This window comes from Mus caroli, chromosome 1 (assembly GCF_900094665.2).
Source record: "Mus caroli chromosome 1, CAROLI_EIJ_v1.1, whole genome shotgun sequence".
NCBI classification, from domain to species: Eukaryota; Metazoa; Chordata; class Mammalia; order Rodentia; family Muridae; genus Mus; species Mus caroli.
In genome coordinates this window covers 57,100,154-57,117,969 of record NC_034570.1, presented here as the reverse complement: position 1 = coordinate 57,117,969, position 17,816 = coordinate 57,100,154, and the positions used below count along the sequence as shown (strand labels likewise).

The 17,816-nt window shown below is 43.8% G+C and overlaps 1 protein-coding gene across 8 annotated transcripts in view; it reads left to right on the top strand.

Annotated features, from left to right (window-relative positions):
* Ino80d (INO80 complex subunit D) overlaps positions 1 to 17,816 on the top strand; it is a 63,996-nt gene that overhangs the window by 9,487 nt on the left and 36,693 nt on the right. For 7 of the 8 annotated variants that reach the window (XM_021169608.2, XM_029474906.1, XM_029474904.1 and 4 more), the window contains 3 exons: positions 7,029 to 7,119; positions 7,228 to 7,474; positions 14,955 to 15,685. In XM_021169608.2, the coding sequence (XP_021025267.1) occupies positions 7,257 to 7,474; positions 14,955 to 15,685 (949 nt within the window). In that variant the 5' untranslated portion in view covers positions 7,029 to 7,119; positions 7,228 to 7,256. The remainder of the gene's footprint in view (positions 1 to 7,028; positions 7,120 to 7,227; positions 7,475 to 14,954; positions 15,686 to 17,816) is intronic. The other variant, XM_021169692.2, reaches the window with a different exon arrangement.

The window sequence follows — 17,816 nt, the reverse complement described above, 5'->3', positions numbered from 1 at the left end:
AAGAGAGCAGGCTGAGCAAGCCAGGGGAAGCAAGCCAGTAAGGAACATCCCTCCATGGCCTCTGCATCAGCTCCTGCTTTCTGACCTGCTTGAGTTCTAGTCCTGACATCCTTGGTGATGAACAGCAATGTGGAAAGTGTAAGCTGAATAAACCCTTTCCTTCCCTACTGCTTCTTGGTCCTGATGTTTGTGCAGGGATAGAAACCCTGCCTAAGACACCTCCCGAGAGTTTACATTCATCCTAAGCTATGAGGATGGCTGTGCACTGTTAGGCCTGTGCTTGAAATGCAGCAGAATAGAAAATTACAGTGGCAGTTAGAGATGCTGTGGCAGAGGTGTGACCATTGAAGCAGGTGTGTTCAGAGAATAGCAGTGACGGGGAGGGGCTCCACACAGAGGGACACAGTGCTCCCAAGAGACAGTGCTCAGATCTTGTCACAGTGTTTTGTGGTGCTTTCCCTCCTCTTCGTGGCCAGTGTGTTATTTCACAATTTATTTTAGAACATAGCTTTAAGGGGGACTTTTATGTTTTGAGACAGTCCTACATATAGCCCTGATTGGCCAGGAACTTGGCAGTGTAGCCTTTAAAAGATGGGATAAAAAGCTCAAGAATATGAAGACAGCAGGCATTATGAATGGGCTGGTGTCAGAGTTCAAAATAAAAATCTTCCCATTGTACAAATGAAAAGTCACTTTTTAGTTATTGTTCTTTCAAGACAGTATCTCTATGTAGCCATGGCTGTCTTGGAACTCACTTTGTAGACCAGGTTAGTCACAAATTCACGAACATCTGCCTGCCTCTGCCTCCCAAAGTACTGGTACTAAAGCTGTAAATACTATATCTGGTTATGAAGGTCACTTTCAAAGCAGTGGATGACAGGGACAAACTAAGACAACCTAAGAAAAACTAGAGAGCCAAACATGGTGGCTCACCTGGTAATCCTAGCACTTGGGAGACTGAGGCAGGAGGATTACATGAGTGTGAAGCCACTACTCTGGCCTATACAGTTTCAGATCCGCCCAGATGGAGGATGATAGGTGGATCTGAAGTAGAAACTTAAAGGTTCTTTGGAAAGTTAGTTGTGTTGAATGGTGTTTTGCTGGGGCAAACAGGTGAAAGAACATTTTGCTGAAGTGGAAACAGGTAAAAGGCTAAGACAGACTCGTGAAGGAACATTTTGCTGAAGCAGATACAGGTGAAAAGATGCTCTGCTAAAACAAATATGTAAAGGGACATCTGATGAAGGATGCTTTGCTGATGGCACGAGCATGTATTGCTCTGCCTTACTCTGCATAGTTGAGCTGCATTTGTTGGGACTCCATAGAGAGAAACACACCAAAAACCTTCTGGTGGTGTGCTGCAGCTTCTTCCCATTTCCAAGGACTTGGGCTGATTGACAGAGTGATGTCAGCTAAGACAGACACACGTGCTGAGATGAGACATGGTGAGACAAGATCCATAGAAAACACTTGATGTTTAGAGGGAGTATAAATAGAACTCAACAGACAGTAAGGATGGTGACAGAGGCTGAGCTTGGCTTGCTTACATAACTATACAATGCTTGTTGGTCTCATGTGTTCACTGATCTTCCCTCGGCTGAGAGAGGCACAGCTGAGAACTTCTCTTGACATTCCTCCTGGTGCCTCCTGCTGAGACCTGTGACTCTGCTAGGTAATGCTGCTGCTGCAAATTTATATTTGCTATCCTGATTTTACTTAATTGGACTGCTGGTGAATTCCTGAAGTGTTTGCAAGTGGATTGAGCTGCTGCTACTGACCTGTAAACTAAACTGCCTTCTTCCAGACAACACAGATGAGAGTTGCTCGAAAGAAACATATCTAAACAGGTCCACTTCCCCCATATCCGTTCTTTTCCACTACTTCTAATGGGTGGTGACTAGAAGGGAGGTTAAAGCATTTAAGAATCATCATTAAAAATAAGCTTTAAAAAAATTAAAGTTACAGAGACCCTAGAAATCTAGCAGATTAATAAGTGAAGGTGTCAGCAGAATAAACAAGGTAGAAAAACTTCAAAAGAGAAAAGAAAACAAAACAAAAAGGTTTTTTGAAGGTTGGAGAGACGGCTCAGTAGTTCAGAGCACTTGTTGCTCTTGCAGAGGACCTGGGCTCAGTTCCCAGCACCCACATGTCTGCTTCAGGTCATATCAGCTGTAACTCAAATTTCATCAGATCTGACACCCTCTTCTGACCCCTGTGGGCATGCACATGGTGCACAAACATAGATGCTGGGGAAATAGTCATATACAGAAAATGAATAAATCTAAAGGAAAAAATTTTTTTTTCTTGTGTCAAGGTCTTGCTCACATGTAGCAGACTGGCTCTGGCTTTTGGCAATCCTGCTTTCCCTGGTGCTGGAAACACAGATCTGCACTACCGCACTTGGCTAAAAAGGTTTTCAAAAGGAAGTGGGGTGTCTCAGGCCTGTTGATTTTTCCTTTGTGCTGTGTGCACATAGGTGTACACAGCCATGTGTCTACGTTCACGAGAGTGAATGAAGGTGCGCGCTCATGCTCCGAGTGCATATGTGACCACAGGATGACTCTGGTAGAGGTCCTTGCCTTGTGCCTAATCTGAGACGGGGTCTCTTTGTTTGTTTGTTTATTCTTTCCTGCTGCCCTTGCTAGGGTAGCTGACTTCAAGGAGCCCTCCTGTCTCTGCCGCCCATCTCCTGGGAGGAGTGCCGTGATTATTGCATGTGGATTTCCGTGGATTCTGGGGATTCAAACTCAGGTCTTCAGATTTGTGTAGTAGGTGCTTTACCCACTAAACCCATCTTGGCCATGGAAATAACTTTAAAAAAACTTACTTACATGTAAGATACTTTTTAAAAATTAAAAAAAATTACATTTATGGTGTGTGTGTGTGTGCACACATTTATGCCACTGCACAAATGTAGGTGCCAGAGCAGAACTTGCTAGAGCCTGCTTTTCCCCTCTGTGGTGTGCATTCCAGGGATGGAGCTCAGGTACTTAGGCTTGGTAACTAGTGTCTTTTCCCATTGAGCCATCTCGACAGCCCCAAGGATAACTTTTTAAGAAAATGGTAGCCCTTCAGCTAGACTTGAATTAATTTGAGAGATTTGGTGCTGGGTGAATGGCACAGAATTTGAGCATTCAAATCATTAGTGGATTTGCTTTCACATATTTCCTGTCTCACCTCTGTACCAGACATTTAGTGCAAGTAGAATTTGTTTGTTTGTTTTGAGACAGTATCTCTTGTATGCCAGGCTAGTCTGTAATTGACTCTATAGCTGAGGATGTTCTTGTCTTTCAGATCCTTCCACCTCTGCCTCGTGAATGCTGGAAAGACAGGTGTGCACCGACAGCACACTGGTTTGTGCAGTTCTGGGGATAGAGCCCAGGGGTTTGCAATAGGCAAGACCTCTACCCCCTCAGCCCATCCCCTAAAATTGATTGGTCCCCCCCTCCCCCATGGTCGTGGGCAACCATTCTCCCTCCTTCCTTCCCTTCCCTCCGCCTCTTTTTCTTTTTCTTTTCTTTTCTTCTCTTCCCTTTTCTTTCCCTTTCCCTTTCCCTTTCCCCTTTCCTTTCCTTTCCTTTCCTTTCCTTTCCTTTCCTTTCCTTTCCTTTCCTTTCCTTTTCTTTTCTTTTCTTTCTCTGGGAGCCCTCTTGGTCCCTGTTGATGAGCCTCTGGAGGGCTCTGTGGCCCCAGCTTCCGAGCCACGTAGTGCAGCTCCAACTCTGGAGCTTTTTGGGTTGCATCCTCATCCTAGAGGCAACAAAACTCACTTGTCAGTTTGTCTTTCTTTTGCCCTAATAAGGTGAAAGAGAAAGCTCTTACTTTTGTTCTGCATTTGTGCATGGCTAGGTCTATCGACCTGTGTTTTATTAACTACACTAACAGTTTGGGATTTGCTTTGTCTTTGTGAAGTCTGAGACCCTGACTCGGCAAAATAGGTTCCTTTTATTGTTACAGACTGTACGGTGCTTTATAATCTGCATTTTATCTTCTTGTGTAGTGAATGTTCTTTCTCTAGGAGCATATACTATACCATCGCTTGTTCTCACTAGCAGATGGAAGGACAGTAGCCTGCCATACAGTTAACATGTGTGAATAGCTTCTGTTTCCCCAGAGCTTATCATGTGTTAACCATGGTCCTTAGCTCAGTCCCTGTATTACGGTTGGATCCTGAGAACCTAGTGGTGATACTGCTACTGTTATCCCTGTTTGGTGGATGGGAAATCCGAGATTCCGAGAGGTTAAATATGTTCAAGATAACAATAAGTGGCAGATTTTGGGCTCGAACAGCCATTTCTTCTTGTGCAATCATTTGTGTATTATCCTGCTCATTGGTGTGAGGAATTTCTGTGTCGTCAGTGTCTCCCTCACTCTGTTCTTTCTTCCCTCTTCTGGTTGGGTTTTTGTAGTGCCAGGAATGAAACTCTAGCCTTGTCCAGGCTGAGCGTCTCCCACCACTGCACTGTACTGGCAGCAACAGGGTTTGTTTGTTTCTTGTTTCTTTTGAGACAGGATCTCATGGCCCTGAACTTTTGATCCCCTGTGTCCATCTTCAGAGTACTGATTTGAGGCCTAGTCCTGAGTGTCTTACCATGCTCACTTTTATGTAGTGCTGGGATCAAACCCTGGGCTTTGTGTATACTAGGTTAGTACTCTGCCACCTGAGCCTCATCTGCAGCCCCATATTCAAGTGCTTTTTTTTTTCTCCCCGAGGTTAGGAGATTTCTCAATGTAATCCTAGCTAGCTGTCCTGGACTCACTTTGTAGACTAGGCTGGTCTTGAACTCACAGACACCCGACTGCCTCTGCCTCCCAAGTGCTAGGATTAAAGGCATATGATAGCACACCTGACCTCATATTCATGTTTTTAAAGGAAGAGAAAAATCTGCAGTCTAAGCTGTCATCTACCATCCGGGTGGCTTCCAGAAGAGTTGAGGTTCTGTCGCCTCAGTGAGACTTGGACCTCATAAATTAGGTTCAGCTTGTTGATATAGACTGTAGTGTTATATAAGTGCTACATTTGGCCTTTCTGTGTATCCTAGTGTAGCAGATACTGTGTAATTTCTCTTTTCATTTTCTTAGGGAGTATTGGGTTAGAAGATCCAAACCATGATTAGTCCTTGTATTTGACTGGCTAGGAGCACTGAGCTGACTGTGAGTGTGGTTGACTAACTCAAACTTGGTCTCGAGGAGTTCAGGTTTGGATGGCATGGCTGTGGCATACAGAACACTTGAAAAGCAGTGCGTCATTTTACATGAGTGTGTGTGTGTGTGTATGTGTGTGTGTGTGTATTCTCACAAGAGTGCCATGGTGGGTGTGCAGGCCAGAGAATCACTTTCAGGAGCTGTTTTCCTCCTCCCACTGTGTGGGTCCTTGGGATTGAACAGAGATTTAGGCTTGGTGGCAGACTTTGACCAGAGTCATCTTGCTGGTCCAGAAATAACATCTTTTAAAAACAGAATTTGTTCTATTTTATGTGCATATTTGTGTATGTATGTGTATATTTTAGTTTTTCTTCTAGGCATGTGTGGTATGTGTGGGTGTATATGTGTGTGTTCATTTGTGCCTCACTGTGCAAGCCTAAGGCTGTGTCAGGAGTCCCTCAGTTGATCTCGTCTTGTATTGAGGCAGGGTCTTAGGTACATTGCTAGTCTCACTGGCCAGCTTCTTTGGGGATCCCCTATGTCTGCCATCCAGGCATAAGAATTATAGGAGGTCATCACATTCACCTGGTATTTTATGGGTTCTAGACAGCTGAACTTTAGTCCTCATATCTCTATAGCAAGTGTCACTGAGCCAAATCCCCAGCTACCCCCCCCCTTTTTTTTTTTACTCATGTAGTCTACACTGGCCTTGAACTCCTGCTCTCCTAGCCTTTACTCCACAGGAGTTGAAATTTTACAGATGAGTATTATCATATGACTTAAATTTTTATGTTATCATTGCGTAAGATATGCTGTGTATGAGCATGCACGCTACAGTGTGAGCATGGAGGTCAGAACAACGTGAGGGGTCGGTTCACTCCCCCCACTTTTATGTGGGTTCCAAGGGTAGAGCTTAGGTAACCAGGCTGTGCTGCTGGTGCTCTGTCCACTGAAGCCATCTCACGCCTGTGCTCTCGTCGTCCTCTTCTTCCTTTATTTTTATTGCATTTATTTCTTTATTTTTTGTGTGTGCTTGTGCATACATACATGCCATGGGCGCCTTTACTTGAAACTTCTGTTTCTTTGTAAATATGTTCTTCCTGTGTACCCCTGGATGGCACAGCCAGAGCTCTATATAGAACAGGCTGGCCCTGAGTTAGAAGTAATCCTCCTGCTTTGTCTTCCCAAATGCTGGGATTATAGGTATATGATACTGTCACCAACTCTGTTTTGTATTTCATAGAAACATTTTTTTAACAAGTTGCTAAATATTTTGTCAATATAACAAAAAATGTAGTGCTTTGTAAAAAGCTATTTTTGAAAATGTATATTTGTTTGTTTTATGTGTATGGGTATTTTGACCGCCTGGGTGCCTGAACACCACATGGGTGCCTAGTGCCCACGGAGGCCCTGAGACTGCAGTTACAGATCATTGTGAGTTCTGGGCACTGAACCCAGGTTCTGTAGAAAGACGGTCAGTGCTCCTAACTGCCGAGCCACCCATTGAGCTTCCACTCTTTCTCCCCTCACTGAACCCAGGATGGCTCAAACTTACTGGATAGCTGTAGGTCACCTGGTCCACCTCCCAGCACCTCCCAAGTGCTGAGATTATAGGTGTAGAGCTCATGGGATTAACTTGATAGAGGAGGCTCCAGCTTTGATCCACTTTGAGCTAGTCACAGAGCGAATCTGATTTGGTCCAGTTTTGGAGAGTGACAGAACGAACACATTGTATAAACCCCTTTTCCTGTTGGATCTTACCCTTGGAATATTAGATTCCAGACAGCCTCTCATGTTGGGAAGGGCGACATGGAAATACCTTATGTTCGGGCTGAGCTGGTTTTGTTTATATCTGTGTTAATGAGGACTTTGATATTTTGTAGACAATCTGCTTCTTCTTGGTTGAGCAGCAGTCCAAACTGTGGTACCCTGGGCTCTCTTCCCGTTGCTGTGGTGCAGAAGATTTAAAATCAGGTATGGCTGAGAGGCTGCAAGCCCTGCAGTGAAATTCTCCACTTGAGTCTGCCATACACTCTCTGATTTGTTTATCATCTGGGTTTCTTTTTTGTGGTGGCCTTTTAGCTGATGTTCACAAGGAATAGAGTCACGTGATGTATGAAGGGAAACATATACACTTCTCTGAGGTTGACAATAAGCCCTTGTGCTCATATAGCCCCAAACTGTGCAAGCAGCGGCGACTCAACGGCTACGCTTTCTGTATCAGACACGTTCTGGAAGACAAGACTGCCCCCTTCAAGCAATGTGAATATGTGGCCAAGTATAACAGCCAGCGCTGCACCAACCCCATTCCCAAATCAGAGGATCGCAGGTAAGAACTGAATCAGACCACTGAATTCCCTTTTGTCTCTCTGATACTGTTTCTTTTCAGTGGGTTAAATTTCAGTGTTAAATCCTGGGGCTGTTCCACAAAACTTTGGACTACTTCTAGGGTTAAGAAAGCAGTTGTTTTCTTTTTGAAGCAGGACATTTTAGGGGGCATTTTTAAGTATGTTTAGGTATTTTCTTCTTTTATTGATTTCATACACTTCTAGAGTTTGTTTGTTTGTTGAGACAGGGTTTCTCTGTGTAGCCCTGGCTGTCCTGGAACTCACTCTGTAGACCAGGTTGGCCTCAGACTCAAAGACCCATCTGCTTCTTCTGCCTGTCTTTTAGACATTTAAAAAACATGGTTTTGTTTTGTTTTCCTGAAAATTGCTGCTCACCCTTGCAGTGTTGGTCTGTCTGGTGTGTGGCCACCAAAGAAACTGCTGGCCTCTGCCTGCTGGCTGCCATAGGATAGGAACTAGATAAGGGCTGCCATCAGCATGAATTTGGATTTTGGGGGGAAAAAGCCTTAATGAAAGGTAATACAAGATGTATTAGTTGGAAAGGAATGTGAAATAATGAAACTGTTCCTCCATGACACATGTCTAAGTCGTGTTTGGCATTGTTTTCTTATGTGGTGGGGTTTTTTTTTTTTTGGTTTTTCGAGACAGGGTTTCTCTATAGCCCTGGCTGACCTGGAACTCACTCTGTAGACCAGGCTGGCCTTGAAGCTTAGAAATCCGCCTGCCTCTGCCTCCCGAGTGCTGGGATTAAAGGCATGCACCACCACTGCCCAGCTTATGTGGTCTTTTATGGTTAAAAAGAATCCCACATATATCATGTTTATGAAACTGTATTTTCGCTTTTTAAAAAATAATTTAATTATCCTCTATATTTTTTTTTTTGCATTTTCATATTTCATTTAACAAATTATTTTTAGTCAGAAAAAAGCAAACATTTCTCATGGGCGGTTACTCACACTCAAAGTTGATTGAGCACTCAGGCCTTAGCGAAGTGCTCAGCAGCTGCAGGTGTGTGTGTGTGTGTGCATGCTCGTGCGCGCGTGGCTCCCTTCTGGATAGCGGTGCATTATAGAACCATGCTAGTATCACTGAAAGTTATCTGAGACAGCACTGCCCAAAACATTCTGCCTCAAGCCTGAGAGACTCTTTGCTCTCTTCTCTTGGTATACCTCTTCCTGTTCTTCACATGCTAGCTGTAGAGACTGCTGTCTGTCTGCATCCCTTAACCAAGGGAGATGTACCACAGGTGGCCACATATAGTGTGGAAATTTCTTGGCATATGTGCATATACTGACCACAAAGCTAAGCCTGGGGTTCAAGAAAGACTTTAAGAAGCAGCTCTGCAGCCTGAGGGAGGAGTGAGCAGCTCACCAGACTTTGATGAGGTGGCTCTGGGGATGGGGCAGGTTCTAGGATTGCTGTTCTCTGCCCTCACTACCCTCATCAGAACTGCCGGAGTAGGGCGTGTCAGGGGCTGCATCTGAGAAAGGGCAATTATGCTCATCACACCTTCCATTAAGGATCCTGGCTGCTTTGCTTTGTGTCTTAGCAAATGAACTCTTTTCCACCTCAGTGGAAGTCAGACTCCAAACTTTTTCTTCTCCTTGTCCATCCCCACACCATGGTGATGGAGAACTCGAGTACAAGCTGCAGGAGACTAGGGTAAGGGCTTTGGCTTTGGGATATCTTTCCTGGGGTCATTATTACAGAATAATGATGAAAATCTGGCCAAGGTGGTGGTGCTGGAGTCATCCTGAAAGGATGCAAAAGTTACAGGAGTACTCTGGAGGTCGTTACAGGCAGGGTGTCAGCCACCACGGGAAGGGCGTGTGCGCAGGCACACAGGAGTCAGGCTGGCTTCTCAGAAGAGCACCACAGTTACAGAAAGTAAGGGTCTTTAAAAGCTGCACCACAGTGCTGCCCTTTGTGGCTGGAGGTGCTGAGTGACCACCCCTCCTGGTTCTGGGACTGCAGCTAAACTCTCCACCCACCCCCTTGCTAGCTGTATTATTATTATTTTTTTTTTTACTTTAAGGGCAGACTTTGTGAATTTATACTTTAAGGGCAGACAAGAATTTGTGAATTTATACTTTAAAAAATTGTGCTTTTTGTTCCCCCTTTTCTTTACATTGTGCTATTTTTAAATTTATATTTATTCGTTCTTTATTTAGTTTTTTGTTTTTGTTTTTTGTTTTTTTCAAGACAGGGTTTCACTGTGTAGCCCTGGCTGTCCTGGAACTCACTTTTTTTTTTTTTTTTGGTGGTTTTTCGAGACAGGGTTTCTCTGTGTAGCTCTGGCTGTCCTGGAACTCACTTTATAGACCAGGCTGGCCTCGAACTCAGAAATCCGCCTGCCTCTGCCTCCCGAGTGCTGGGATTAAAGGCGTGCGCCACCACCACCTGGCTACATTGTACTATTTTTTTAAGAAATGAGTTGTACTTGGTTATCGTTTACTATCCTAGGAAAAATACTTTCTTTTTTTTTTTCTTAAGACTTATTTATTCATTTTTATGTATATAGTACACTGTAGCTGTAACAGATGGTTGTGAGTTTTCATGTGGTTGTTGGGAATTGAATTTTTTTAGGACCTCTGCTCACTCCAGTCAGCCCTGCTCACTCCGGTCACCCCGCTTGCTCTGGCCTAAAGATTTATTTATTATTATATCTAAGTACACTGTAGTTATCTTCAGATGCCCCAGAAGAGGGCATCAGATCTCATTACTGATGGTTGTGAGCCACCATCTGGTTGCTGGGATTTGAACTCACGACCTTTGGAAGAGCAGTCAGTGCTCTTACCTGTGACTCATCTCTCCAGCTCAGAAAATACTTTCATATACAGTCTCTTCATACTTATTTTCATTCTCTAGATCAGTGATTTTTTTTTAAAGATATATTTATTATGTTTATAGTGTTCTGCCTGCACGTATGCCTGAAAGCCAGAAGAGGGCACCAGATCTCATTATAGCTGGTTATGAGCCACCATGTGGTTGCTGGAAATTGATCTCAGAACCTTTGGAAGAGCAGTCAGTGCTCTTAATCTCTGAGCTGTCACTTCTGTCCCCAGTGATCATTCTTGAACACAGTTTTAGATACTATGTGAGGGCAGAAAATTTGAACTGTTTTAACATACACCTTCCTCCTGTGTGTTTGTCCACATTCTTTAAAGTAAACATATGTCAACCTGCATAAACTGGCCAGAAAAGAACGGCTCATTCTTTATGTTGAATATTTTTCAGTTTTAGTGTGAAATGAATGATTTCTGTAGATAGAGAACCTACCAAAATGGGCACACAGACAGGGGATTTGGGGTTTTCTTGTAGAATTCCTGTGAGCACACGTGGCTCCAATTACAGTGCCTGGAAGTCAGAAACATGCCTAGCGGAGCCTCAGGTGTGCAAGGGACCTATGCATTGAGCCCTCAGCGTGTGGCTGTCGGGACTGGGGGCCAGTCCCCTTCCCCTGCCTATCACGTGGCTCTCGGGACTGAGGGCCAGTCCCCTTCCCCTGCCTATGATGGATGCTTTGCTTGCTCAATTAGCCGCAGTGCTGCAGTGTCTTCACTTCAGGCTTTCCCACGAGGCACCGCCTGTACCGCCCTTTCTCCTGAGCCACAGCAGCTGCGTTCCCAGAGGTCTGGAGAGTTTCTGAAGCATCTGTTTCATCTGTCTGACTTTTTTTTTTTCTTAGAAGAACAAGATAAGAAGGGGAAGGGGCTTTGGATTTCTATACTGAGAGAAGTATATTCTATATTAAGTGTACATTCTATTTCAAAACTACCCCATGATTGTGTAACTGCAAAAGACTTTTGTTGTTTGTTGTTGAAATATTTAATCTCGACCTGGGGTTTCTACACCACTTTAGACCACTTAGTTTCCAGATAAAAAACACACATAACCTTTATATTTACAATAAGCCTTAAACAGTACAAAAGCTAGGTACTGCCTACCTTCTATGCTGTTAGAATCTACTTTTCTATCAACCTAACCCCACCCATGTCTGCTCTGCCCAGCTGTTGGCATCTCTACTGACCAATCAGATAACTTGGGGGCAGGCTCACTCATCATTTTACATTCGGACTCTCTTCTATGTGGCAACCACTAAAATACAAGTAGCATTAGGCCAATCCACTATAGGTGGTAGTGTTATTTGCAAATAAGTTAAATTGGAATTAGAAAGAGGTTAATATTCCTGTTGTTTCAAGAACCCAGGTTGAATTCATGAAATAATATGTTTAAATTTCTATATAAATGTTACTAGTTAAATCATAATTACTTAGAAGAATTAATCATTTGAAAATAAGAATTTATTTTTGTTAATACAATTACTCTTGAACATGAAGAACTTGAGGTGATCTTCCTTTCCCACAGAACAACAAGCTTTAGCTGACAGAGTTAGCTAGGTGTGTTAACAACTCATTCCACCATTCCCAGTACTCAGGAAGGAGAAACAGCAAGGCTAATCTGTCCACACAGCCTTCCCTTACTCTAGCCACTGGGTGAGTGAGCACTGTCACAGCCTGCAGTCTGCATCCTTTTGATCCCTCTTTCTAGAGGCTGCTGAGATGGCTCTGCTAAGAAAGAAAGGCACTGAGGACCTGGGATCAGTCCCTGGGAAATCACATGGGAGAAGGAAAAAACCAGCTCTCCCCAGTCTCTTCTGACTCTGCCTGTGGACCATGGCAGGCCTACGCATGTGTGGACGCACACACAAATTAAAATGTCATTTAAAAGTTATTTTTCAGAAAGCAAAAAAAAAAAAAAAAAACCATTGTTCCTTCAAGGCTTGGTGGGTTGTGCCTGTAAACCCAGGACTCAGGAGACTGTGGGAACATCACAAGTTCTGCATCAGCCAGTGTGCTCACACACACACATACACACACACACACAGGACAGCCCAGCAAGCTGATAATAAGCACTTAAGCTGCTTCTCTTAAGAGGGAAAAAAAATTCTTCCTAACTGAACAAGAATGTTTACTTAGTTCTGCACAGCATTTAACATAAATATTCAAATATGAATTTGCCACTTTGTCTGGGGAGAATGATTAATTGATTAGACATTTATTTATTTATTTAAAGATTTATTTATTTATTAAGTATACATTGTTCTGCTTGCATTTATGCCTGCAAGCCAGGAGAGGGCACTAGTCCTCATTACAGATGGTTGTGAGCCACCATGTGGTTGCTGGGAATTGAACTCCTGACCTCTGGAAGAGCAGACAGTGCTCTTAACCTCTGAGCCATCTCTCCAGCCCTTGATTAGACATTTATGAGCTGCTCAGCATTGAGGTTGGGAATCCAAACTCTGGTCTCAGGATTGAGTTGCAAGCATTCTTATCCACCAAGGCATCTCTCTAGCCCTGACTTCTAACTTAGAATATAAAATTCTGTCTTACTATTCTTTGGTGAGAAACTAATCTTTTCTTCATCAAATGCTGAAACCCATTTGTTTTGTTGTTTTTTGATGCTGTATACTGAACCCAGACCCTTTTCTCCCAGTGAGCCACCTACCCTCCCTGCCCTTTTTTCTTTGGGATAAAACCATTCCTATGCAGCCCCGGCTGGCCTCAAACCTGTTATCCCCCCTCCCAGCTTGATATTCTGAGTCACTGGAATTGTGTGTGCGCCACTGTGTGTGACTACTGTGTTTTCCTGTTGGATTGTTGTGTTTTAAGTCGTCAGGTGACTGACTCCTGATTCTCTTGCCTCTTCCTCCCAAGTGCCAGGGTTAAAGGCTGATACACATACCTAGTACTGCTGCTGCTGCTCCTTCCTCCCCCCCCACCCCCCCCCTCACCCCGCACTCTATTTCCTCTTCCTTCTCTTCTTAGTTATTAGCTTTTCCTACCTAACACCATTTTCCTTACTGCCCTCAGCTTAGGACTCTCTTTTTGTTTAGGATGTGTGTGGGGTCTGGCACAGAATTGCCAGGTCTGCTCAGTTCTGTGGAAATAGCGCTTGTTTGCTGCAATAATTGGTTTTGTCTTCAGATAGCTTTGGGAAACCCTGACAGATGGGTACATCTCCCTTGGAACTTCATAATGCACATTATTATACATAATGCTTTGAGAAGTTTTTCAGCAGAAACAAGCAACAACAAAATCATTATGTAATTTTGGTTAAGCTGTAATTTTCCAAATTGACCTAAGCATGGAGTACTATTTTGATGGCGCACTTGTTAGCATGCTGTGGGGATGCTGTGAAGAATATAGATTGGAGAATTTCCTGTTCCACAGACCTTGACAGGTTTTCAGAATGGTTAATTGTCATAACAGGTATTTATTTTCTCAGTATATGTTGTAGCCTTCATGGTGTTTAAGTTACAAAGGTAGCCTGCCTATTATTGAAGATTAACGAGGGCCATTATCAGCTTTGATTTTAGCTCCTGTCTCTGTTTGGTCACTTTTCCCTTGGAAAGGAGTTTTGGACAAATTCACTTTTGTAAGTGTAGCGAAGTTGTCTGAATTCGGGTCTTTATTTCAGTGCCTACTTCAGCTTAGTGCTGGAGGGGACAGAGCTTGTTCTTCTCTGCTTGTGGAGAAGCTCACTCCACTAATCATGCTTAGTTCCCTCCACGTGTGTGTGTGTGTGTGTGTGTGTGTGTGTGTGTGTGTGTGTGAGTGATGCCAGTTATGTTATAAGATCTTGATGAATCTTCAGGAACTTAAGTGGTGTTGGAATACAGTGCTTTTTGCACTAGCGACTTTTAAGTGATCTTTAGACTTGGGGTGAGTTACTTTGTTTGCCGTGAGTAGAGAAGAACAAAGCTGTATGAGACTGTGGCCTAGTCGCTGTACTCGCCACTCGCTACTGGACAGACCTGACTTTGCCTGGCGACATCTGTACTTGAGCAGTTCACTTATGCACCTCATCAAAATTACATAGACTTCAGTTGGGGAGAGCTTGAACATGATGACAAGTAGTTTTTTCCATTTTATGTTTTTGAGATAGGGTCTTGCTGCGTAGCCCACACTAATCTTGAATTATGGTCCTCCTAAGTGCTGGCATTACAGGCTTGTGCTACCATATTTCCAGCTGGCTGTTACTTTTGTTTGTTTGTTAGCTTGTTTGTCTCTGTTTGTTTTCAAAGTAGGGTTTCTCTGAATAGTCTTGGCTACCCTGAACTTGATCTGTAGACCAAGACTCGCTCTGCTAGCTGTGAACTCAGAGATTCACCTGCCTTTGTCTCCTGAGTGCTGAGATTAAAATCATGTGTCACCATTGCCTAGTTGGCTATAATTTTTCAATGTGGTTTTGAAAGGTAGAGTCTACAAGCTAGCTTTGAATGTCTGATCGTCCTGCTTCCACATCTCAAGTGCTTAGATTACAGACCTGCACTACCACACCTGGCCTTGGCCATTTGATTTTTAGTATATTTGGAGCCACATTTTGTAATATGTATTTTATGCTCTGCCTTATGTATATGTGAGGAACATCTTCACGTGTCTGTGTACATTTTTGCAGGTACTGCAACAGCCACTTGCAGGTACTCGGCTTTATCCCGAAAAAAGAGAGGAAGAAAAAGAGTGACCCGGTAGATGAGGTGAAGGTCAGGCACCAGATGGATGCCATGGCATTTAGCCTGACGGTCCCTACCCTGGCCTTGAAGATGCCCAATGGACTGGATAGCATGTCCCTCTCTCCACCTGGGGCAAGGGTTCCTCTCCACTACCTGGACACTGAGTTGGAAGACCCCTTTGCTTTCAACGAGGAAGACGATGACCTAAAGAAAGGGGTGACTGTGAGAAAAAAGTTGCAGAGCAAGTTGGCTCAGAACCGGCAACGCCAGAGAGAGACAGAGATTTTAAAAGTTCGGCAAGAGCACTTTAGCACCCCTCCCACACCTCCACAGCAGCACACCCACCTGTCACCTCTATCCACTTCTTTAAAACCTCCAGCACCACCACAGGGTTCCGTCTGCAAGTCCCCTCAGCCTCAGAACACCAGCCTACCAATGCAGGGAGTGGCCCCCACCACACACTCTATAGCACAACTAAGGCAGGCCTCTCACAAGAGGCCTCTGCCCCTCCTTCCCTCCAGTCGAGCTCCCATCTCAGACGCCCCCAGGACTGACCGAATCCTCATGAAAGCCACCGCCTTCTCTCCACACTTCTCTTGTATAAGCCGCCTGCAGAGACTGGTGAAACTGTGTACCCAAAAGCATCAGTTGGACGCGGACCTGTTTCCTCATTTAGGTGAGTTGGCCTCCTTTCCTGTAACTGATTGCTGCCATGAAATGTGCCCGTCACAGCTATTGTATATCTCAGCAGACCACTCACAGTTTTGGGATAGTTGGTTGAGTAGATACAGTTCTGAATTTGCCATTTAGAACTTTTGTTATAGTTTTTGAAAATTAAATTCTTGAAATTTTAAGTTGTTTTTGACAGTTTCATATATATAGGAATGTATTTAATTATATTTGATGCCTGCATTGCCTTTTCTTGTCCCCTCTTCCAGTGAACCCCTTTCTTTCTCACAAGTCCTTTCTACTTTGTATTGTTTATGCTTTTGTTTTGTTGGTGATGCAGTAAGTTTAATTAGCTTTGCTTCCTGAGCATGTAGACAGTCATAGCTTTCATTAATGGTTATAGCAGTATATAAAAAGGATGGTTGTGTTTGCTTGTAGCCTCTGTGTTAATTGAGGTTCTGAGTGTCTTAGAGAGGGCCTTGATATGTTGCATAGGTTAGCCGTTTCTTAGCGTAGGGGATGCCCCTCCCTCAGCCTCAGTACATTTCCTTATACCGTAGTGTGGGCTGAGACATTGTGTCATTGCCTCGGTGAGGCAGCGTCCCTACTCTCTGCTCATGGGCTTCCTTTGTACTTGGTGAGTAAGCCAAGCACAGCGCCATACGGCTGTTATCCCATCACTTGGGAGGCAGAGGCAGGAGGATGTTCCAAGTTCCAGGCCGCCTGTTCCAGGAGTTCTAGGATAGTCAGGGTTTGGTGGTGAAACCCAAACCCTAAAGAGTGTTATTAAGAAATTCTCATGGTAGTTCATGTTCAGGATTGAAAAATAAGATATAAACAAAACTTATTATTTTATTTTTTAATTTAGTGTATTATTTCTCTCTCTCTCTCTCTCTCTCTCTCTCTCTCTCTCTCTCTCCCTCCCCNTCCCTCCCTCCCTCTCTCTCTTTCTGTGTGTGTGTGTGTGTGTGTGTGTGTGTGTGTGTTACAAGTATTAGTATGTATAGAGTCAGAAGAATGGCTTTAAGGAGTTGTTTCTCCCGTTCTGTCATGGGATCTAAGGATTGAATTCAAGACAAGTTTTATGCTAAATGCTTTTACCGTTAAGCCAGATAAAATTCTGATTTTTTTGTTTGGTTGGTTTTGTTTTTTTGTTTTGTTTGTTTGTTTGTTTTGTTTCCTTTGTTTGCTTTTTGAGACAGGGCTTTTCTGTGTAGCCCTGGCTGTGCTGGCATTTGCTCCATAAACCAGGCTGGCCTCGAACTCAGAGATCTTCCTACCTCTGTATTCTGAGTACTGTGATTAAAGGTGCTCTACCACCACCTTTTGCTAGAATACACACACACACACACACACACACACACACACACACGATTTATTTTATTTTTAGTTATATGTGTCCCTATGTGAGTTTATTCACATTTGACTTTAGTGCCTATAGAGTCCAGGGGAGGATGTTGATTCCTTGGAGCTGGAGTTACAGAGTGCTGGGAACTGAACTCAGGTGGTCTGTAAGAGCAATATATATTCTTAACTCCTGAGCCATCTTTTCAGCCCCTAGGACATACTTTTGAATGTGCTGTGAGCTAAAATTCTACCTAGTAGGAAGCATTCCTTATTTCCTTTAGATGGTAGCACTAGAAAGCCAAGTAAAGGATATGAGTAGGAGGAGAAACGTGAGTGGTCAGTAGGCCTGTGAGAACATCAGTTCCCACAACAGATCAGAAATACAGCAGTCAGTGAGAGGATCCTGTGGGAGAACATGTATTTATCCATTGCTGGTGAATAGTGTGACTATCATCGAATTATAAAACAATTGTTTGGGGGCTTCTGACTCATACCTGTAATATATAGCACTTGGAAGGCTGAGGCATGAGTTTGAGGCTAGTCTGGGCTATAGAGTGAGAACGTGTTTCAAAAAAACAATACAGGGGGCAGAGAGATGGCTCAGCAGTTAAGAACACTTGACTTTCTTGTAGAGTACCTGAGTTTGGGAGACTCACAATTACCTGTAACTCCAGATCCAAAAGATCTAGTCCCCTAGCCGGGCGTGGTGGCGCACGCCTTTAATCCCAGCACTCGGGAGGCAGAGGCAGGCGGATTTCTGAGTTCGAGGCCAGCCTGGTCTACAAAGTGAG